Source organism: Mus musculus, chromosome 5, assembly GCF_000001635.26.
Source record: "Mus musculus strain C57BL/6J chromosome 5, GRCm38.p6 C57BL/6J".
Classification (NCBI taxonomy): domain Eukaryota; kingdom Metazoa; phylum Chordata; class Mammalia; order Rodentia; family Muridae; genus Mus; species Mus musculus.
This window is the reverse complement of record NC_000071.6, coordinates 30,608,926-30,632,670: the sequence shown is the minus strand read 5'-3', so window position 1 is coordinate 30,632,670 and position 23,745 is coordinate 30,608,926. Positions and strand designations below refer to the sequence as shown.

The window sequence follows — 23,745 nt, the reverse complement described above, 5'->3', positions numbered from 1 at the left end:
AACTCGTGGGAGTCAGGTTTTCTTTTTTTTTTTTTTTTTTGTCACCTTGTGGGATGCCAGAATCAAACTCAGGTTATCAGGCCCTCTAAGCTTTCTCACCAGCGCTGTGCCAGAACTCTTGACCAGCAGCTGAGAGGCTTTAATCAGACTTAGAGGTGAGGGGCTCCTTTCCCTGCCCGTGTCCCCTTAGTTTCTACTGCCTTTCTATTATGCCTCAGAGCTATACAGCCTTGGGCAGGAGACCTGGTTCTGATATTTACTGGTTAGGTGACCTTGGGGAAGGGAGGTAACCTTGTTCCATCATCCCCTTTGAATATAGCTGGTCATGTTCCCTCCTGCAGGGGAGAAAGGAGGCTTCCTCCCCATCCATGGCCCAGCTTTCACAAGCACTTCCTGAATACAGCTTCCCACACTTCCTAGACTCACAGACATCAAGTTTCCTGGGGTAGTTTCAACCTTGAGTGCTCCAAGAAAGGTCCTTTGACCTACTCAAGGATGGACAAGTTGCTTCTGCAAGCAGCTGAGTCCAGATGGGGTGGGGACTGAGCAGCCCAGCTTATTAATGATGTTCTTTCTCTTCTTCCTTCCTCCCTCCCTTCCTTCCTCCCTCCCTCCCTCCCTCCCTCCCTCCCTTCGTTCATCCCTCCCTCCCTCCTCCCTCTTTCTTTCTTTCTTTCTTTCTTTCTTTCTTTCTTTCTTTCTTTCTTTCTTTCTTTCTTTCTTTCTTTCTTTCTTTCTTTCTTCCTTCCTTCCTTCCTTCCTTCCTTCCTTCCTTCCTTCCTTTCTTTCTTTCCTTCTTTCCTTCTTTCCTTTTTTCTGAGTCAGGTCTTATGTTGCCAAGGCTGGCCCCAAATTTTCTAGGTTGCTGAGGGTGACTTTGTGATGTTAAACTCCTGGTCATCCTGTCTCTACCCTCCAAGTGCTAGGTTACAGGTGTGTGCCCGTCACACTTGGATTATGGTGTGCTGGGGATCAAATGGGGTTTTGTGCATGCTCAGTGAACACTTTACTAATGCCTGCTATTTCAGCCTGCTATTATCAGGAAGTTCAAGTCCCCAGCCCAGGTCGTGACATCCCAGGGTCTAAGGAGTGGCGAACGAACGTCGCTGGAACCCCTGCCTCCTGCCAGCTTCGATTAAACAGACTGTTTTAGAGAATACATAAAAGGAAGAGGTGAGGAGCTGGGGCAGCAACAGCTCACAAAGAACATGCTGGAATAAATGTCATCTGGAATTAAGAGCCTGCTATCTGGTCCTGTCCTCTTTGATATTTTCATCAAAGGCTTGAATAATGGCCCCGAAGGCTAGATTATCAAATCAGGGGGAGATGTGGAGCTGGGAGACAGGAGGAATCAATGTGTGTGGCAGGACCAGTCTCTGACCCTGGAACATTACAGAGAGGCAGGGATGCCAGCATAGTCGAACTGGACCATCTCAGACTGACATAAAAATGGAGCCATAGCTCAAGCCCAGAAGAGGCCTGCTCCAGAGGATGTGTAGCACACCCCAATATTTTCTCTTACCCCCAAATCTTCCACCAGAACACACTGCCAAGGACAAAAAGGTGCTCTCTGTTCTCCTCAGACCGGATGACTAGCAAGGTGGAAGGTGGAGAAGGAGGGTGCCTGCAGTTGTAGGTAGAAACTTGGGCATGAAACCCAGTCACATGGGGCAGCGGGACTCACTCAAATACCCCAAAGAAGGAGAGGACATCTCTTGTCTGGGGGTTACCCTTGATGAAGGGCTTGCTGCTTTTTTGTTCCTGTGATGGAGGGACAGGACAGGGGCAGAACTGGCAGGGTCTCATGGGGCACTGTTTGGCATGGTCAGCATGCTTGAGTGTCCTGTGTGTTGACTGGATGATGGAAGATAGCAGAGGGCTGGTTTGGGGACAAGAGGAGGCTACAGGGCTCTCAAGGGGCAAGCATTGTGGAAAAATCAGCTTGCCTTTCTGTGTAAAGGGCTGGGAGAGGCTCCTGAGAGGACTCTGGACCCCAGTGGGTGCCAGCACCTGCGTCCTGGCCTCAGAGAGGGTTCTACTGTCTCTTTTGTCGTTCTTCCCAGCTGACTGTGGAACAGCCAGAAATAGAAGGAGGGGGCGGAGGAGAACGCATCGCTTCCATGTCTAAGTTCCTTACCCGAGCCTGAGGCTTGGTCTGTCCTGGGAGCAGGGAAAATACCAGTGCTCAGTGGATTTGATGGAAGTTTCCAACTGAGCTAGACTGGATGAGGGACCTCTCTACACCAAAGAAAAACACAAATCTTTGTGACTGGCCCTCTATGTCCTTCAAAAGACAGGAACAAGAGGTACAAACCAGGCTAGTGTTAAGCCCTGAAGGGAAGATGAACAAACCACCTAGCAGCCCTGTTTCTTCCTCCTTGTGGTCCTCCAGGCATAGACTGTGCAGTATCCTATTACAGAAGGGCCATGGGGTTTTCAATAGTAGCACAATGCATTTGGGTCCATCACCTTCCATTTCCCATGACAGGAGCTCCTCTAGTTAGGGATCCTGGTATTTCTCAGTAGCCCAGCAAAGCCCTTTGCTTTTTTCTCCCTACCATCGACATTGAATCTAGTGTTTCCCTAAAGGTCACAAGATGGCTGCCACAGTTCTGAAGGGTACACAGATCTGTCTAGTCAAAGTATAGGGCATATTTCTATTCCTCTGATGCCTTCTTATAGGAAAAAGGCCTTTCCCAGTAGTCCCACTGAAGCCATCCCTGAAGAGCCCCAAACTGAGACAGGACCTAATGTTGAGGTCACTGGGATCAGCTGAATCCCTGCAGGGGCCTGGGTTCAGGGAAGGAGGAGCCTCTGAGAGATGTCAGCAGTCTGTCATCAGGCAGAAGGTTGCAGAAATGGCTCTTGCTTCGGTAGTCCACTGAGTCTGCCACAATGACCCTCATGATGAGCTCTTGGTGGGCCGTGAAGTCAGTGGAGGCAGCATCTGAATGTTTGCCTTGTGTTCCTAATGGGAATGGCTTTCAAAGCAGAAGAGGGGATGAGTGTCTGTGTGGCACAGCAAGCTCCTGGGTAGGAGAAACAAGAAAGCTGTCCTTGAGAAAGGGGTCAGGCTGATGGGGGCATCCAGGTGTATACTTACAGGAAAGGGAAAGAAACAACTGGGTATTTGACCCAAGAAAGCCTGGAGGTTCCTGTCCCTGTGGAGAGCCACTTTGACTTGTTTGGATGAAAGCATCTGCTGTCCAGTGACAGCCTCAAAACACAGCTGTTGTCTCAGTGGAAGGAAGACATGATGGTCCTTAGAGTTAACACATAGTGGGAGATGGAGTCACTCAGAGCATGGGGTCCTGTGGGCTGGGCTGTTCAGCAGATTCTTGCTTGGGAAGGGCTAAGCAGCAAGGTTGTGGTTCATGGGAGGGCTGAGCTCAGTCCCAGGTCCTAGAAGGCACATCCTCTTCCATCTTTGAGAAGGGCCAGAAGACATCTTTACACAGGGCCCCCAGCAGGTAAATGCCTAAAGCTTTGTTGTTCCTCAAATTAAGGCAAGGCAGAACTCTTCACTTAAAGAGTGGGTAAAGCCCAGAGCGAGGCCAGAGGGCCTGGCAGACTCTCTACCCTGGGACAGTTCTGCTCTCCAGGGTTGGATCCTCACAGTCTATTGGCCCAAAGTCTCTCAGCCCTGATGTTGGAGAGTTCAAATCTCAGGACTTCTGGGACTTCAGTCTGATCCCGGAATGAGATCACAGCATTCCATGACTGTGTATGGCCTGTGTACAGGTACCCTATTCCTGGGAGCAAGAACTGTGGTAGATGAAGACGTGTAGAGGTGGCCAATGAATGTAGGGTCAGAGGTGTGATTTTTGTTCCCTCCTGCTGAGGGCAGAGATTGTTGGCTGGACATTTCACGGACAGGGTGAAGTACGTGAAGAGTCCCTTACACTCTGTCCCTATTTGCCAATGAATTCTTGGAACTGTGTCCACCTGGATCCTCCTTAAGCTTGGGACCTTGTCCAGCCACCAGAAAGCTGTAAACAACAGGGCACTGGCTGTCTCAGATCCCTTAGGACCTGACTGCTGTTCTGGCCCAGCACAGCAGCCACTAAGGAGACACTTTAGGCTCTGCTCAGTGCCTCTGATACTGAGTTCTGTGACCTTGGTCACAAGGCAAGACCTTTATCTTTCTGATGAGGGTGTCAATTCTTGCCTAACTTACAGTGTTGTCCTTGTGGTCAAATGCTGTTGATGTAGACTCTCCAGGTGTGTGCATCACTGACTAGAGGGGATCAAAGAGACCAGTACCATCAGAATCCCATCTATGAGTCCTCTATGCAGCTGGGAGACAAGGGGATGTGAGTCTTCTAGTTTGTCCAGATGTGATGTAAATTTCCAGCATAAAAGTGACTCAACTCCAGGATTAGAACTTTCCTCCAAAGTCAGAGCAGAGGGGCCAGGGTTCTGAGCTTGTGCATGCTCTTGTGTGCATGTGTGCATGTGAGTCTATGTGTCTGAATATGTGTGTGTGAATTACACACTCTTGTGTGTATGTGCATGAGAGTCTGTGTGTCTGAATATGTATGTGTGTGTGTGTGTGTGTGTGTGTGTGTGTGTGTGTGTGTGTGTGTGTGAATTGGGTGTGTACATGTTGACAAGCCAGGTTCTGTGGCTACTAACCCTGGCTGTGCCAGTATCTTGTTTCATGAGCTTGGATCTATCATTTCTTTTCTGTGAATCCAGTTCCTTTTCTCTGAAAGGTGGGCGCTGGTCCTCCGATCTGGGCACCTGCTTCACATACGTCTATTTCTCGATGTCCTTTGGCAAGGGTGGGGGGAGAAGCTGGAGGGCAGTTGCTTCAGCCACAGGGGGACACTGAGTCCACCCAAGGCTGGGCTTGTTAGGCTGTGGAGGAGAGGGAGCCTTGGTCTCATACTCTTCAATGGCCAGACCTTTTCTAATGACAGTGACCACTGCCAGGCAGTGAGCAATATGATGAGTGAGGGCACGAGCTTCATCCACCAACATTAGCCCTGGTTCCATGTTCAGCTTTGCTATCAACTCCCTGCCTGCTGTTAGACCAGTGGGCTGGCTGCTCTGAACCTTTTTTTTTTTTGGTACATAATGAGCTTTGCTAGTGTGTATTTCATGTTGTTAGAGCTGCCAGTTACAGATGACTTACCAATTATTAAAGTTTATATTTACCTGTTTGTTTATTAATTCATTCATTTATTGAGAACTTTATGTAACCCAGGATGACCTTGAACTTGCTATGTAGCCCAGGATGACCTTGAACTTCTGATCCTTCTACCTTTATCTCCCAAGTGCTGGGATTATAGGCATGTGACGCCTTTAGGCAGTGCTAGAGATCAAGCATTGGCTTTGTGCATGCTAGGCAAGTACTCTACCAACTGAGCTACATCCACAGACCCTAGTTGGGGATAAGAGGGAAGGATAAGACCTACTTCCCTATCAGTGATATTGTGACAGCCGAGGAGGTCCCCAAGTGTGCCCTGGGAAGTCTGGGAAGTATCAGGCCAACAGAGGATCTGGTATGGAATGAGTTTGAGTGTTACTCAAAACGAGCAGTGGTTTCGCTGCAGGTCTTCTAAAAACTTTTACTAAGCTTAGAGTTTTGTGGAGTTCAGACAGTGGTGATGTGTGCATCCTTCTTCCAAATTCATTAGAGCAAGGACTACCCTTCTCTTCCTTCTTGGTGTTTTGAGACAGGCTATATGCAGGCTGGCCTCAAACTCATGCCAATCTCCCTGCCTTAGCCTTCTGAATTGGAGATTGCAGGCATGAGTCACCAAGCCCAACTTAGCACCTCCCCTATGAGCGGCCACTGGCTTGCTTAGAGAGGAGCTGCCATTGCATCCCTCTTTTCTCTTGGCTCCCAGGAAGCTTATTCCCATTGACTCTCACCCAAATCCCAGTGCTGGTGGGAACTTCAGACATTTGCTCCCGTTCCCTCTCCTCTGCAGGCTTTCAACGTCCATTTTCCTGTGTCTTTCAGTTCAGGCAGCCTCAGAGGTGAGGAGGTTGGGGGCATGTGGGGGGGGCACTGACAGTGTCTGGACACGAAGATCCTGTGTTAGTGCTGAGCTCTGGGTAGCTCTGGGTGGGACTGGGGTGCAGGCCCCCTCTAGGAATCCCTGCAACATCTGTTTGTGATACTTTGTCCAGGGCGATGTTGAAAGTAGGGCAAGAGCCATGTTTGTGTCCCGCAAAGCACTGCTTAGGAAAGTCCAAGTGACCATGTGCTGGACACCACTGACCTCCAGAAGGACTCACCTCTGCTGACGCTGTATCTCATAGAGCTGAGCAGCAAACCTTTGGGCTTTGATTAAGACGAAGTAGTCTTAGGAGTGGATGAGCCAGGTTTTTACTGTGCCCAAACAGAGGCCAGTAGATTACCAAGAAACATGCCATAGAACCTGCCTGCTGTTACTTCAAGGGATGCCTAGAGATTCATCCCAGGGAGGCTGGTGTGTCCTGGAAAGGGCACAGGTTTTCTTTGAACCCAGAACCTCTCCACAAATATGTCCTATCTCTCTAGTTGGTCTAAGTAGATAGAAGGAAAGATTAAGGGAATGTGTCTCTAGCCCAGGTCCTTGTTTCTCTAGCATGTCTTTATCTGTGAGTAAAGGGAATCAACCAAATAGGTCCCAGGTGGCATTTAAAACAAGGAATAGAACGGATATGCACACCCTGAATGTGGTAGGGTGGTTGTGAGTCATGGCGTGCAGACAGATTTTGGTGCCAAAGGTATTACTATGGTTCATGCTTAGGGAAGCCTGGATACCCTTGGCTAGTTGAGTCAGGTGTTGGTACCAACTGGGCACAGTGCATCTGCTTTCTATATATCTGTCTTGGGCTCTAGGGTCCATCCCCAAGCATGTGCTACTCTAGACCATGAGTAGCACACCCTAAGAAAAGGTATTTGTGATGTGCCCATCTTTGAAAGTGATATTAGTGTGTGTGTGTGTGTTGTGTCCATCAGGCTACTGGGGTCAGGGAGGAGCTGAGGTCACCCCTGGAGGCTGGGGCATGTCCTGTTTGACTCTGCAGTCAGCTGAGGAGACAAAGTGGGGAGTCACCAGCTTTGCTTCTTATCCTACCTAGGTTGCCATTCATGGCTGTGTGACTCAGGGCAAGTTACTTGCCCTCGTTGGCCTCGTTTACTTGTGTACAGAGGGAGGAAAGGGCCCAGTCATTTCTAAGGTCCTGTTCTCACAGTCTGTTCCAGGAAGACGGAATCTTCTGAGCTCTGGATCTTTTGAGAAAATCCTAAGTGAAGCCAGGCTTCACTCCCAGGTTTCTACACAAGAAACCTGCACCCAAAGCAGTCTGAGAAGCCCCAGGGGAACGCACTAGGTGAGTGGTGGGACAGGGTGACAGGGTGACAGGGTGAATGACTAATGACAGAGGAGCGGGAACCAGAGCCTGGTCTCCATGGACAGCATTTATTAGGCGCCATTCTCAGTGTGAAGACAGATGGGCAGGAGCTGCTGAAAAGGGGGCCAGGGCAGCCACAGCCTGGGGACTTAGGGGCTGCCCGGGTGGGTGTGGGGATGTCACCCACACATATTGCATATTCTGTGGCAGTGTGCCCAGGCATAAGGCATTGGGGAAGCAGAAAGGCTGCCTGCATGGGAGGGGGTGAGACAGGAAGTGACAGTGGCCTTCTAGTTCCCTAGGCAAAGACCCTACAGGAGACCAGCAGTCCCCCATGCTTAGACCCTAGGGCCACTCTGCTGCCTTCCCCACCCTCTCTGTAACTTTGGTTGTGGCTCCCTCGGATCTGACGGGACTTGACCCCTCGAGGGCAGGGTCACACACAGGACAGAGGCAGCCAGCACTGCCTCCAGCCCAACATAAACACAGACAGCACCTCTCCAGCTGCTGGGTTCCATTCCCCCTTGACACAGGGGCCAGCTCCTCCACACGGACATGGGATACACACAGGCCAGATTCCTTCCACCTAAGGATTTCCCAGGACCTGGAGGACATGGTGGGGCTCTCTCTCTACCTCCCCAAATGGTCACATTGGCCTTACTCAGCAGTATGGAGCTAGGCCTGGGAACAGTGAGCAGAAGGCAGCTCTGCAGGGGAAAGGTTTCCCTTTTCATGGTACTGGGAATAAAACTTGGGGCTATACCCATAGCCCCACACATACCCTTCTGTTGTCCTGGTTTCCACCTCCAGCTTGTCCCCAGTAGCAAGCCACCCTCCACTGGGTTGCAGGTAGAGGAGGTAGAAGGCATAGCAGGCCCAATACCTCCTTCCCTCCAGAGGGGTGTTCCTGGCTGCAGTGGAAGTTACTCTAGCAACTTAGGATGCATTTATCCTGGCTTCTAGGCCAGGGAAAACGTCCCAGGATATACCTGTCAGCTGTCTGGGCTGCTCTGCCCAGTCCCTGAACTCTCAAGAGTGCCAACTGCTGGCTTGTAGTCCATGAGACTCAGTCCTTCTTACCTTGGTCCCAAGGACTTCCCTGCTTGTGAACAGAGACAAGGGTCCATTTAGAGCCTCAGTCTCTGGGCTAAAGAGTACCAGAGGCAGAGCCCTGGCAGTGGCTCAGGCTGGGGCTTTTGATTCTGGTTTAAACCCCAGCTGCCTACACAAAGCTGGGGTGTTGCCTGCAGGGGCTTCGCTTCTGAGGGCAGGCTGAGCCTGAAGAAAGAGCACTTGGGCTGGGAACAAGCCGGCAGGCTGTTCCCCTTCAAGACACCCCGGGCAAGTAAAAAAAAAAATTTTTTTTTTTTTACCTGTTTTCCTCTTCTGAAAAATGGCCATAAGAACTGCCCAGGTGACTTAACTAGAGTGTTATTACACTCAAATGAATACGGAGGTGGCACAGGGTTTCTGGGACAAAAAAACAAAAAACAAAAAAACAAACAAACAAAAAAAAACAACCTATGGACGAGTGAATGAGCAGCTGCAGCCAGGGACAGCAAAGGGGAGTCCATGTTTTAGATTCCAAGGGCAGTCCTGAAGGCTGGAGTCTCTCAGGAGCCCCTGAGAATGTTCCCAGACTCCAGGTGGCTCACCTACAGATGTCCACCCCGCAGAGGTGGAAGCCACAGTTTCTGCACACACTCTGCTCTAACATCTGTGGCCTGCCCTTTTTTTTTCTTCTTCTTTTTTTTTTTTTTCTTTCTTTCTTTTTTATCTTGCCCTCTGGGGACTAGCTTTAGGGGCTGCTGGGGTTTCCTTTTTTTTTTTTTTCTTCCATAACTGCATAGCCATGCAAAAAACAGAAGGGAGTGGACACGTAAGGTAGTGGAAGGCTGGGAGACATGGCTGGGGATGAAAGCCAGGTGGGACTGAGTGGGGGTGACCTGGACAAAAACACCTTGGGCTTTGGAGAACCCAGAGGAGGTGTAAGTAGAAGAGAGAGAGAGAAGGAGGGAGGGAGGGAGGGAGAGAGAGAGAGAGAGAGAGAGAGAGAGAGAGAGAGAGAGAACCAAACCAAAACAGAAAACAGAAAACAAAACCCGAGAACATTAGTTCCCTCCGGAGGTGAGGGGTCTGGGGCCCCCGTAGGGCCTCTGAGGACTGGGGGCTTCTCAGCAGCTCCCCGTGGCTGCTTTCCGGGCTCCCCACCCCCTAAGTTTCACATTTCTCGGAATTCTTCGGCTCCGATGGGGGCTCCAGGGGTCCTCAGAGCCCCGCCTCCTGCTGGCTAGTGATAGCCTGCACAGTTGGAGATTTAGGGGCTGGGGAAGAGTAGAGGTGGTGGTGGTGGTGATGGGCTGGGGACTTCCCATGGGGCCCGAAGGCGTCTTTGGGGGGCCTTCTGGCCAACTCCTGCGGCTTCTGCAGGCAGGTCCCCTACCCCTCTGGCTCACAGGTGCTCCAGGTCTGGCTGTGGTTCACACCGAGCTCCTGCGCTTCATGAGGCCGCGGAAGGCAGCCAGGCTGTGCAGGCCCGTGGACACCGAGCTGATGGCCGAGCGCTGCGTCCCGCTGCACAGGCAGGGGTGTGAGGGCGTGTCGCTGTAGCGGCCGCCGCCTCCCGGCGACGAGTGGCTGTGCTCCACGCAGGTGTCGGACGTGGAGAGGTCCCGCGGGATGATCATGGGGATGGAGTACTGCAGCTTCTCGCGGCTCTTGTACCAGAGGCACGAGCACATGGACTGGAAGTGCAGCACCTCGGCATAGACGTTGCGGAAGCCGCTGCCACCGACGCCCACGCCCACGCCTCCCGCGGCCGCAGCGCATGTGACTGGGTCGCGGGGACGCACGCCGTCGCCCAGGCTACCGCTCAGGCAGCTCAGGCCACCCAGGCCGACAGCCTGGCCGTTGTGCGTGAGCAGGGCGCGGTGCTCCGCATCACGCTTCTCGTCCTCGGCGTTCATGGTCATGAATCGCAGCACCACGAGGTTGAGGAAGGCGCCGATGACCGTGAGGCCCGTGAGGATGTACACGAAGCTGAAGGCCACATACTGCGGCTGCGTCTGCAGCGCCTGGTCCTTCTGCAGCGCCACATAGTCGCCGAAGCCGATGGTGGTGAGGGTGATGAAGCAGTAGTAATAGGCCTGGAAGAAAGTCCAGCGCTCGTAGTAGGAGAAGGCAGCTGCGCCGATGCACAGCGTGCTGATGCACGACACGAAACCGATGAGCACCATGTTGGCCATGGACACCTCGGCGTGCCGCATGCCCAGCCCCCTCTTGGCACGGTGCAGCAGGTACCTCACGAAGGTGTTGATGCGTTCACCCAGGCTCTGGAACATGACTAGTGTGAGCGGGATGCCCAGCAGCGCGTAGAACATGCAGAACACCTTGCCTCCGTCCGTGCTGGGCGCCGCATGACCATAGCCTGTAGAGATCCGGGGAGAAGAGAGAAAGCACAGGCTGTGGGGCTGGTCTGGCAGGGGTCCCTCCTCCTCTGCCCATCCCCTTCCCTCCCCACTTTGCAGGTTTTGGACTTGGCTTTTCCTCCATTTCCCCACTTCTTTCTTTGCTAGGGTTTAGATATGTAGCCATGGCTAGCCTGGATGTCTGAATTTGTAGACTAGGCTGGCTTTGAACTCACTACATTGCTCTTTCTGCCTCCACCTTCTAAGTCCTAGGGTAACCGGCTTGCACCACCATGTCTGACGCCTCCGGCCCTAGCTATTGAGTCTGCTTTTCCATACGTGGGCACACCCATGTCCAGCGCTTCGGGCTAACCTTTAGTTTGTAACACGAAGTACTGGGATGATGATTCCAGAAGGCTTAGACTTTTCCAGGTCACATTGCCTGGAAGTTTAGCAATCCGAGTTTGAACTTGAATCTGCTTTCTTGAAAACTTGAGTGTCTCATGCCTCTTGGGAGGAGCTGGCTCCTGGTTCTGCTGGAAGGCTTGTCAGTAGGCAGGAGATAATGTATGTGTGTGAATGTCAGGTAGTCAGTTGAGAGTTGGCTTTCTGTGTAATACCTGTGGGCTCTGCCATGCTCTCTGTCCTCTGTGGGCCTCAGTGCCCGTGACTATGAGGGCAGGTAATTGGATGGAATGGCTTGTGACATGATGATTCAGTGCGGAGGGACGGAAACTGAGGCACACAAGGCCTCTTGATGGTGTCTCTGCTGCAGCCAAAGCTTATTGGTGGTGGTGCGGTGACCACTGGCAGCTTGCAATTTCCCTGAGTGGTTGGCCTAGCAATGGCCCAACCTTATCCCTACAGCTGAATTAATAAGTGCTCGGGGGGATTCCACCTTGTCTAAGACTGGGGTCTTCTTAGGGATTTGGTTCAAAAGTAGACTCTGAGTGTGTGCCTGTGTGCGAATGTCTGTGTGTGTGCGCGCGCGCGCGTGCGTGCGTGCACCCATGTGTGCATATGTGTGTGAGCGCACGTGTGTGTATGTATGTGTGCATGAGGGTGCCTGTGCGCGTGCGCATGTGTGAGTATGCCCGTGTGTGTATGTGTGTGCACATACCCATGTGTGTGCATGCATATGTGTGCATGTGTGTGTGAGCACGTGTGCACGTGTGCACGAGTGTGTCATTATCCTGCTCCTCTTCTGCCTCCATCCTCCACATTTGTGCTTATACTCTTCCCATCTGGGAGCCAAGCAGAGTCAGACCTGCCCCTCTGCACATCAAGTGACTATCAAAGTTTCTGCCTTGAGCTGGGTAGAGTGGCGCATGCCTGTAACCGCAGCGTGTGGGAAACTGAGGCAGGAGAGAGTGAGAGTTGGAGAGATGGTCTGAGCTACAAACCCTTCTCAAAACAGAAACTGCAGCAAAATCTTCCTGGCGGTCTGGGGCGGTGAGGGACGGTGGGGGGCAGTGGGGGGTGGTGGGGGGTGAGGAGTCAGGAAGGGTCTTGGATGAGAACCAGAAGCTTTGGGCACAAGCTCTGGCCTTATCCCTAGTGGTGTTGTGACCTCGAACAAATGACTCTTTCTCTTTGATCGTGTCTACTTGAAAATGAAATCTGTTCTGGTCACGTGCTTCTCCCACTTAGACCAGTGAGCATAAACACTTCAGTTTTTATTAAGAGAATTATGAGAATGAAAGAATGTAGGCAGAATTTCCAAGTATCTTTTCTTTTCTGGGTCTTAGGAAATCTCAACCAAACACTGCTTCTTCCAGGTAGTCTTCCTGGATTCCTCCTAGCTGAAAGTTATTAGTGCTTTATTTGGGAAGTTCTGAGAAGGCTTATTTATGAACTCCAGGTCTCCCAACTACATAAAGCTAAACATTAACTTTGGGGGGGGGGAGCCCTGGCAAGCCTGTAATGGCCCCCTCTAACTTCTACCTTCAAAGGGAGTCCTAATATACACATCATGATTATATTACAGACCAGGATATTGTGAGCATTGCCTGATCTGAGTTCAAATTCTCCCATCTACATAAGACATTTTTGAGCCTTACTTTTTACATCTGTAAAATGGGGCTAATATATCATCTGCAGCAAGGGCTTTGGAGGAATAAATGAAATAATGTATTGATGCACTTAGCCTAGAGCCTGGTATATCTCAAATGCCCCACAATAGCACGCTGATTAATAATGAAGGAGGTGGCAGAACACTCTCACGTTTCCAAGAGATCGCCCAGCTTGGGAGTAACTGCATTCCAGTGGAGCCACCTCTGACAGCCTAGGGCCGGTCCTTAGGATTCTAAAGCTCAGAGAGGCCTGGAAACAGATGTTTGGGGCAGGGGTAAAGGCTTCAAGACTGTCCATAAAATGGCTTCCCTGCCCCACTGTGGCATCTATCCAGTGGTTGTGCCCCTTCTGCCAGGGGCTGTACAGTTGAGCCATGGTGCCTGGCTTCACTGCACCCCAATAGGGCGAGAACAGATTGTGCATACCAGCTGGGTCCCACAGCCATCCACAACTCACCTCGACAGCTGGGCATGCTACCAGCTAGCACAGTGTCTCATCCTGTCCTTTCCTGTCCCTCAGACCAGCACCACACAGTATATGGACCCCTGACTCCTCTCTGGATATGACACTAGGGGCAGAGCTCTACACAGAGGGCACAGCATGGTTATGGCTCCAGCTGTGTAACCCTGGGCAAATTGCTGTCTGTCTCTGGGCTCCTTTGCCTTGTCTGTACTTGGGGTCCAGGCCCATGACCTAAAGCTGTTATTCCATGCCCTAGCGCTTGTCCCGATCTTCCTCAGGAAGTAAAGGAGACAAATGGCTTGGGGAAGCTTTCTGGAATCTTTGGAGTATTCAACTGTGAGAGGCCCTTGGAAAATCATCTGAAAACACAGGTTCCTGTGTGCGTGTGCGTGTGTGGTGTGTGTGTGTGCATGTGTGTGTATGTGTAGCCATCTATAGCCACCCCGAAGAGGAAGGAACCCTTCCAAAGCACCTGTCTACCTCTCACCAGCTTGCTCTGGGTTCCATTAAAGAATAATGCCCTTCAGGAAAACCCAGTGCCCTCCTGCCTGGCTTCCTTTGCCTGGATAGGCTGCCTACAAAACAGCTCTCCTGCTCGGCCCTGCTGGCTGGGCCCTCAGGTGCTGCCCTGGCCCCTCACCTGACATCCAGAAGCCCCTTTACCTTCTCCGCAGGGTTTTCCCCCTCCTTCTGCTCCTGCTCAGCTCCCACCCCTGAGGGGGGCAGTGCTCAGCACCCACATTTAGCCACAAGTACACCCCCAACTTGGTAATTCTCAAATCGAGTGACTCATCCAGACCTGACCCAGGCCCCTACCAGGGCCAGAGACAGTGCTTGACCTTTGTGGGGCAGATGGCCAGACTGGCCCTCACTCCCTACCACAGCCAGGCTCACTAATCAAAACTTTTACCCTTAGAATAAACTTTTAACTTTGCCCTCATGAACATCCCCCGGTCACTCTTTGATTTGTGCCTGACTGTTTTGCGGCTGGAGTGGAGACGTCCTTTGAGTTGGCTATGGCCCCTAGGCATTTCTCACTCTGTATTCATGCCAGGGCCATGTCAGGAGGGGAAACTGAGGCCCAGAGAGAAGCGCATGAAGCCTCAGCTGCAGGCACTATCTTGAGCCAGCTGAGATATCAGTAGGACAGGGGAGCCGCCCTGGAGACAGACTTTTTTCATCTTGGGGCTGAGGGTGAGCGAGCCTATCCCTTTGTCTTACTGTCACTGGACGAAAGGGCAAAGAAGCCATGAGGACCTGCTGACGTGGGTGCCTAGCTTGGATGGCTGCCAGCTAGGGTGGAGTCCGTCCCAGGGGACCCGGGACTTCTGGGAAGTCACCGGGAGTTTGGCCAACCCTGTCCCCCTGCAGTGGGGCAGCAGTGTGCCTAGTTTGGCTTTGCAAGGGAAAAGGTAAAAAGAACTACCAATTGCTGCCTCTTCAAGTCTCTGGTTGGGGGCGGGGCTCTGCTAGTCCCTCTGGGTACCAGCGCACGCACGCAGGGGCTGCTCTCTGAGGCTGATTCTTTTTGGGTACCCTCTCCTAGTACCTGTTAGACCAAACAGCCAGAACTCCTATCTTGAGCATAGACTCTGGCGGCTGCCTCCCTGAACACTCACTAGGGCTGTCCCTTTCCATCTCCCATCCTGAATCCACCACGGGAAGACAGAGGTTCTTACTAATCATTTGGTCTAGTCTTGGGGTTTTACAGATAAGTCACTGAGGAGCAGAGAGGCTTGCTCAATGCCTAGAGGTGGTAACAACACGACAAGGTTAAAGCCAAGGATTTTAGATAATGAAACCAGTCCCCTGGCTGCTGCCTAACAGTTCAGGTGTGGCCAAAGCTCCACCTACTCATTCAGTCAGAGCTATCGACTCTTCATAGGAAGTGACTTAGATAGGAGATGGGTCTGGGCACAGAAGCCACCAGGACCAGCAAGATAGCTCACTGGGTAAAGGCATTTGATGCCTAGCCTGATGGCCTGATTTAATTCCTAGGAGATTCCACAAGTTCCTCTGACCTCCACAATATACCACAGAATATATGTGCAGTCACACAGACATACACACACAGACACAGATACAGTCACACACACAAACACAGACACACACACAGACACAGACATAGTCACAGATGCACACAGACACACAGAGACACAGTCACACACACACACACACACACACACTAACACATACATACTCTCTCTAAATAAATAAATGTAATAAAAATCTCTTTTAAAAATTCAGTGGAGGAAGCTGTGGCTGGACATAAATGTTAATTATCAGCATAAATATTTTAGGATAGCAAGGAACTAAACAACAGTATTGAAAGCCTCAGGCCTCTATCCTCGTCTCTGCCTGGTGTCAGGAACTCAACCACTGGTTGTAGCTCTGGCTTTCAGAGATCTAGGGGGGCATGGAGAGGGTGTGTCTTCCCCTCCCCCTCTCCCTCCTGGTCTCTTCTCCCAGTGGCCTGGCTCCTTCTACTTGAAGCAGAATTCTAAGCTCTTGATAATAGGCTGGTCTTGGCCACCTGCTCCCCACTGGCGCCAGGAGTGTGTTAGCCTGCCTGCCTGCCTGCCTGCTTCCTACCCTTGGCCTAACTGGCCCCCAGGTGGACCCATGGCCCCATCTCGGGTGGAGCTGAGTGTGTGGAGCTGGAGGGCAGGAGGCTGAGGTCTGTCCTCAGCTTGGCTAGCACTAGCTTTGTGTCATCCCTTTTCATTCCTGGTTCTTACCCTGGCATTTTTCACTGTCCTGAACGTCTTTTAGTAGTTTCTCTGTTCAGCCACCCACTCACAAGATCAAAGCTTCCATTTGTGAAGTGTTGATCAAATACAATATTTTACTACATGGAACCAGCGCCAAGGTGATGATTCTTAAGACTCTAATTAGTTTATTTCCCCCATCAAAATCAATTAAGAACACACTTGTCAATCAGAAACTTGAGATTAGCATGGGATAATTGATTCTGCAAGACTGAATCAGGCTATCCTTACATGTGGGAAACGCTGCAGATAGGTAGGGCATCTGCAATTCAGTGAGGCAGAAAGTGCACAGGCTCCATAGCCAAATAGCTCTTAACCTTGGCCAGGTTCTTTAACCCTTTGAGCCTCTAGTTTCTCATCTGTGAAATGGGTACAGTGACCTCATGAGAGATTTGGTGAACTAGTAGATTTGAGATGCCAATGTGAATATATTTGGGTTCCCAAGATTGCATGAACATTAAAGCCCCCCCCCCACAACGTGCTATAATCAATGTTTATTGACATTAATTTCCTCAGATACCAGCTCAGTGGTATGTTAAGGGTTGGATGAGAAAAGAGTTGTTTGACTCAATTAAATTGGGAAAATAGGGACTAAAAAGAATGTTTTTATCATGTGACTTAAGTGTCACATGGTCATACCCGTCCGTGTTCCCATGAATAGCTGGAGGAATGTGTCATGTTTCTCATGTATTTGACGGCAGAACATTTTTCTCACAGTGCTTATTGCTAAGCTAGGGTTCCTCTGAGCATGGTTTGGGAAGCCCTCCTCTGTCACATCAAGAACTTATGTGGTCCTTCTTCCAGGTCCTTCTTTGACTCTGGGTCTCTGAGCCCCATCTCTGGGCAGATTAGAACCTTGGCAGTTCCTGGCTGTGCCCTGCCTCCCAGCAGACTTGCTTATCTAGAGTAAATACAGCCCTGGCCAGGGGAAAGATGAATGAGGTGACCTGTGGTCTGAGACACCCAGAGGCTTTGCACACTAGGTCGTTGTTGGAAATGGGGGAGGGGAAGGGTGACCTGAGTGCGCTGCCAGAGCTTGCTAAGCAGAAGGAAGGCAGTTCGGGCTCTGGGGAGGGACGATGCCAGCAGGCTGGGAAGGAGAGCGGACAGGAGGGAGCGGTCAGGATTGAGCTGTGGGTGCCTGGAAAAGGTTCTTTGGGGACTGTGCCCCTCAGAGCTGGAGCTCTGGAGACCATAGATAGCAATGTGGAGACAAGAGCCAAAACCAGAATGGGCGCATTAAAGCATCTGAGGTGGAAGGCATCAGGCATTGGTACTCAGGCTCTGCTCTGAGGGGAAGGGTGGCTGGCCTAGCAGACATTGCAGAGAGTTCAGGTGCTCTCCCAGTCTCTGGAAGATCCAGTCAGGCAGCAGGCTGTCTAAGGAGCTCCGAGGGCTTCCTCCATGTGGAGGAAGGGCCTCCTTGCTCACAGCTTCATCTCTGTGCTCTCTTTCCACACAGAAGTCTGCAGGCTCTGGCCCCTCGGACTCTTTGTGGGCACCCTTTGTGTCACGCACAGGACTTGGGTAGGTCATTATCAATTGCTGTTCTACCTGGAAAAACCAAAGATCTATAAGGTAAGGCTCTGTGCAGTGATGGTGACCCCCGAATTCTTGCTCCCCTTCCCAAATTCCTAATTGCAAAGAGAGGAGGCCATCTCAGGATTTTTTGTTGACTCTCAGCCCTGGCCCTTGTTTGTATATACCCTTTCCGCCTTCAAAATAAGCCCAACTCTAGGCCCCCAAATAAGCCCCTGGCTGTAGGTCTGGCTCAGCCCAAAACTAGGTCTGCAAAGGCATCAGGACTCCAGGGAGTTGGGTGGGGGCGGGAATGAACATGCAGAACTGGGTCTGGGGTTTGTCACCCTCCGGGCCAGAACTCCTGAAAGGACAGTTCTAAAACAAGGCACCCATCTCTTCTCTCCCTGCCCCTTCCCAGGGCCTCTTTGTTCCATCTTGGCAGCTCCATTTTCAGCCTCTGCCCTCCACTCTATAGCACCAGCTCCCACACTTCCCATCCCTGACTTCTTGGCTTTCCCCTCTCTCTTGAGCTGACTTGCACCCCACAGGTGTCTGTCCCTGTTACTGCCTGAGGACTTCTTATGCAGAAGAGCTCTGGTGCCCCACCCCCAGCCTCCCAGGCCCATGCAAAATGGGGGAGTTGAGAGGGAGGGTGCTGGTGTCATGGAAAATCCCTGCAGCAGCCAAGGTCAGTGTTTGCAGACACAGTCTGGCCTGCAGCCAGGCCTGCTTCAGGGCTCAGCTCCTTTGCCGCCCCCCCACCCCCCAGCCCAAGGCTAGCTCTGTGCAGGGGCCTCATAGGTTTAGAACAGAGGCTTTAAGCAGGGAGCCTTAGGAGGGGTATGTGCTGCATACCAAGGCCATTGGGTGGTTCAACATGCCCATTTTACAAAGGAGTAAACTAAGTCCTAGAGGGAAGCAGAGGACCAGAGCCACACCCATAAGTGTCTGGCAGAGTGAGGACTAGAATATCCTACCCTATCCTCTCAGTCTCCCCCAATGCTGTAGAGGGAGCAGCTTTGTTCATTCCACCAGGACAAGGAATAGTAAATGCAGAACTAACAGTGTTCTTCAACTCAAGGGTAGCTTGCAGTTGGGCTACATTCAAGGTTGGGGAATGTGGCCAGGAGAGGTAGACTAGATGACCAAACCGAAGTCCTTGATGTCAAGGTAACTTCCATATGGAAGTAAATCAGACGAAACCATTTGGTGGATGGCTTTAAAGGTTCAGTGTTTTCCCCAAAGCAAAGGTAATTACAACACTCACTATTGAGAGATATGACAGAGTTGGCCAGCTTGGGGAGTGACTGGGGTGGGGGCAGAATGCGGGGTGGAAGTGAAGAGCCCTAGCTTGGGTATCAAGGAGGATTTCAGGGAGGTGGAATTTGTCCTGACCTCTGAAGGGAAGAAGGAAGAGACAGGGTTCCCACAGGTGACTGTTGAAGCTAAAATGTATAGGAAGAAGAAACACTCGAGGCCGAGAAAATGGTCCTGACGATACTGTTGTCAGTGAGTGGGGACCAGCGGATCCTCCCAGAAAAGCATTTCCATATACAACAGCAAGATCCTTAGAAATGCATCGACCGGGACCCTGTGGTACCACTTCCAGGAATCTCTGCTGGGAAAATAACCAGAGATCAGAGCAAAGATTTATGAACACGGATGTTTATAGCAGCATTTTCATTGTGAAAAATTGTAAACACTCCAAATGGTCGCCAATAGGCTTTAGTTAAACATATTAAGGTATATTTATGGGGTGGAATATTGTGCAGCCATTAAAGTGCTGTTCCTGAGGAGTCTCCTAATTACATAGAAAATCACTGTATTATGTCAAAAACAGTAAGCCCAATGCTTTCTGTAGGGCGGGATCATATCCTAAATCTATAAAGACAAAAAATACATATGCATAAATACGGGGGAAGAGCTATAGAAGTGTAGCAGAAAGCTTGCAGAGTTTATCCATGAATAATGAGCTTATTATCGATTTTAATTTTCTTTTCGTATAGTTTTACATGTTTTACAGAAACAATCCATAATAGTAATAATAATAATAATCATAATTATTATTATTATTATTTATAGTACTGAGGATTGATCCAAGGACTGTGCATATGCTCTAGCCCTGAGCTCTGTCCCCCAACCCTCTATTACTTTTATACGTAGAAACACATTAATAATAACAACAATAGTAAGTATATTATTATTAGGCAGGGTCTTACCACATTGCTCAGACTGGCCTGGGTTACCTAGGCTCATGGGATCCTTCTGTCCCTGCCTCCTGAGTGCTGGGACTCCCAGCATGCACCACTGTGTGGGCCTAGTCAAAATGACAAGAATAATAACCTCTAACAACAATGAAATATTCCTGGTGTTCTTGCAGCAGGAGGTTTGATTGAAAGGTGAGAGTTGTTCTGGTGTGTGGGGAGCGGGTGTGGCGGCAGTCCCAAAGGCGCCAGGGACTGCTGCTAAGTCATATGATTTGCACCTGACTTCCTCATATAAACCACAAACATCTTGAGTGCTGCGCAGGTGTACCAGGATACTGGTGAATCCAATTTGGTGGAGATTTGCCCCTGCTGCCCTGACTAGCTGAAGCTGCGTGCCTGGTGAGGTGGCGTGGCCTGCTGTACGTGGATGTGAACTGAGAGTATAAAAGAGTGAGAGGCCCAGGGTTCGGGGGAGATATAAAAACAAGGGAGATATAAAAACAGGGGAGATATAAAAACAAGGGAGATATATAAACAAGGGAGATATAAAAACAAGGGAGATATAAAAACAAGGGAGATATAAACAAGGGAGATATAAACAAGGGAGATATATGGAGAAAGAAGAAACAGGACTGAATAAATGTGTGCAGAAGGATCCTGTAGCAGCGTCGTTCTTCCTGGCCAGTTGAGCGCGCGCAACACTGGTGGGCAAGGGTTAAGACATACAGGGCTCAGGAACAAGAATCTGACCTGGAAGGCAATGGGGAGCCCTTGGCAGCTCCAGGTAGGAAAGGCACACACGCCTAAGGAGATATCACTGTGAGTTTCCTCACATCCCTGGGGGGATGGAGTGGGCATGGCACTGGGAGATTGAGAGCAGGAGGCTTCCTTCATTAGGGGTCCTCAGCATAGCCTGGTTGACAATGCTACAGAGAGCTCGAGGACTTGGGCAAGGATGGGGGAAGGGAAAGGAGGAAGGGAGGAGGGAGGAGAAAGAATGGATTCAGGGTGTGGGATGCCTTTGCATTCAGGGCTAAACCTTAAGTTCCCCAAGGGCAGGGGCCTTTGATTCTTTTGTCCTTTTGCCTGCCTCACCCCTGGGAGGCAACTTGGGACAAGGCTCCCTCTGAGTGGATCTCTGAGGTTGAATCAGGTCGAAGACAGGGAGGCTGGATGTAGTGTGGGATGAGGCTCTGCAAACCACTGCTCAGATACCCTGGGGATCCTGGGGAGGCCAACTGACCTTAGGCCCATGCATCCATCCATCTTAGGCCAGCCAGGCCTCTGATCTATCTGGGTCTTTATGGCCAGATGGACAGCGGTACTGGATGGTCACAGGCAAAAGACCCTGCTCCTCCCTGGGCCCCGAGAGTGCTTTTATGGGACATGAAGAGACCTGAGGAGATGCTGTTCTCAGGCCTCTTAGCACCTTGGGTTCTGGACTTTTGGAGGAGCCACAACTTCTAGCCTTGAACCAAAGAGAGAGCAGGATCTCAGCAGCAGTCAGCTAAGGGTCAAGGAGATTCTTGGCCAAAGCAATGACCTTAGGCTGCAGTCAGCGTTGTTCAAATGCACAGGAGAGATGAGAGTCTGAAGGAGCCTTCCTGTCTAAGCTTTGAGTAGTAACAGTCCCAGAAGTGGGGTGGGGAGGGTGAAGGGAAGGTGAAAGGGCTGGGGTGGGGTGGGGGGATTAGTGGGAGGGGCAGTCAGAGGCCCAAATCCCAAATTCCAGCTCTCTGTGCCACCCCTAGAGAGCCTCCCTCCACAGCAGAGTCAGGGGGAGGCAGCTGCCAAGACAGACTAGAGCATTTGAGAAATCCTGACAGTCCCAAGTCTCTTACTGCTTTCCAAACCCCAAGGCACCCACATTTCTATTACTACTCCTTCTAGTCTTGTAGACTTGTCTTCAGGGCCCCAGAGTCTCTCCTCCTTCTGTTCCCTTACCTCCAGATACTTCCTAGTCCTGTCTTTTTGGGGGGCTCCAGAGGGCCTTGCACTTTCTCAGTGACTCAGCCCTGGTAATAGTGGTGGGCCCAGCCTACATTTATTGAGAGTTTCTGTTTCAGGGCTACACACACACACACACACACACACACACACACACACTCCTGTGCATACACATTCATTTCAGCAATCTTGTGAGCTATGGATTATCTCCATTTCACAGATGAGAAGACAGAGGCATGGGAAATTTCCATAACACCTACACCCACCCCAAACACACACACACACACACACACACACACACACACACACACACACACAGCTAGTGAAGTCAGGCCTGGCACATTGTCAGCCAAGCTGATGCTAGCTAGGGTCATGGATTGTGAGTTCTGGAAGGCAGTTGACCAGGCTTTCCAGGGAATCAGACTAAGCTGAAGGGCTGGATAACCTGTCAAGGTCATCCAGGTTCAGCGGCAGAGCAGGTCTTCCTGGGCCACACACCGTTCTGTTTCTCAGATCAGTGACCTCCTGCTCTTTTGGGATCAAGGATCAGGTTCATGGGACATCTGGATGGGACCTTCATGAACTCTCCTCTTCTAGTTTCTGGGGGAAGTAGCACCAAGCACAATTAGCAGGTGTTAATAACTACGTCTACAACAACTCCTCCTTCCTCTCCAGCTCTTCCCACCTGCAGTGGGCCCAGGTTGCTCCACCAGCCCGAGCCAGCAAGCAGGAGGTGATAGGTTGATATTGTTGGGGATCTCAGTGTCCGTCCTGGAAGAAGACACTGACCTCTGGCAGGGGAAGCCTGGCACCTGGGGAGGCTGGACAGGAAGCAGGCACCCCAGAAGGCCATGACACTTTGCCAATCTCAAGAATGTCAGGTGGAAAATTGAGATGACAAGCATGGCTTCGTCCCCTTAGCCCGCTCTAATTGATTAGCTAAGCTGACATTTCTTCAGCTCTTATGACTTTGTACCAGGTACTTGACTAAGCGCTGAGGGGGATGCAGAGATGGGATAGCCAAGTTGTGCTTTCTGAGAACAGACTGGCTAGCGTGTCGGCGGGAGCAAAGCAAAACAGAGAGCTGCCCTGGGAAGCTCCAAGTGGGTGCCAGGGATGGGGACCCATTCTCTGAAGGTGGGACGAGGAGAACAGGGCAGGGAGTTAGAAGGCACAGCCCCTTTGCCAACTTCTAGTGGCTGGGAACACAGTTTCTATGCTCCCAGAGGCTCTGGAAGTGGCCCTGGACACCTGTAAGCAGTATCCAGGGCCAGGGTGAACATCTGGCCCATGTGTATAGCAGCTTGAGTCTTGAATGTCACTTTACATTGGCTGCAGATCAATGCCCGAGGCCATACTCTGCCTCTTCTTCCTTTCTTGTTACTTTGGTTTATTTTGCTACTTACCATTAAAAAATAAATTTACCTGTAGAGCAGTTTTGGGTGGACAGAATGTCCGTGAAGACCACTTTCCAGCTGTGACCTCACTCAACTCTCCGGTGTTTGTGTGGTGCTGGTTGTGTACATCCTACAGTCTCAACGTCGCCTTCTTTAAGATGGCTTCCTCCTGCTCTCAGCCCCTGAGGACTGCCCCGCCCCTCCCGGCTTCCAGGCATTCTGCCTTTCTTAGTGACAGTGACTGGCATGGTCACCCCTCACTGCAAGCAATGGCCTTAGGAGTAAAGCTGCTCTTACTTCACATTGCCAGTCTCATGGGAGGCATGTGGGCTGCTAGCATAGTGCGGCCCTCAACACCCAAGGCCTTGGAGAGGTGGTTAGGGTCTAGGCATGGCCTGGATTCTGCTTTCTGCCCTGCTTTCTGTGTGGCTGATTCTGGAATTGCAGCTGAGGGTGGGATGTAAGAAGGAGATGAAGGAAGCCCACTGGCCAGAGCATGGCTCATTTTGACTGTCAACATGACATACTCTAGAATCATCTGAGAAGAGAGTCTACCTGAAGCATTGTCTAGATCAGGTTGCCTTTTGGGTATCAATCGGGAGGGGGTAGG

At 51.0% G+C, this 23,745-nt stretch overlaps 1 protein-coding gene across 1 annotated transcript in view; it reads right to left on the bottom strand.

Annotated features, from left to right (window-relative positions):
• Positions 1–7,400: 7,400 nt before the first annotated feature.
• Positions 7,401–23,745, bottom strand: part of Kcnk3 (potassium channel, subfamily K, member 3) — a 37,101-nt gene continuing 20,756 nt past the window's right edge. The window contains exon 2 of the mRNA NM_010608.2: positions 7,401–10,780. Coding sequence (NP_034738.1) covers positions 9,834–10,780 — 947 coding nt within the window. The 3' untranslated portion in view covers positions 7,401–9,833. The remainder of the gene's footprint in view (positions 10,781–23,745) is intronic.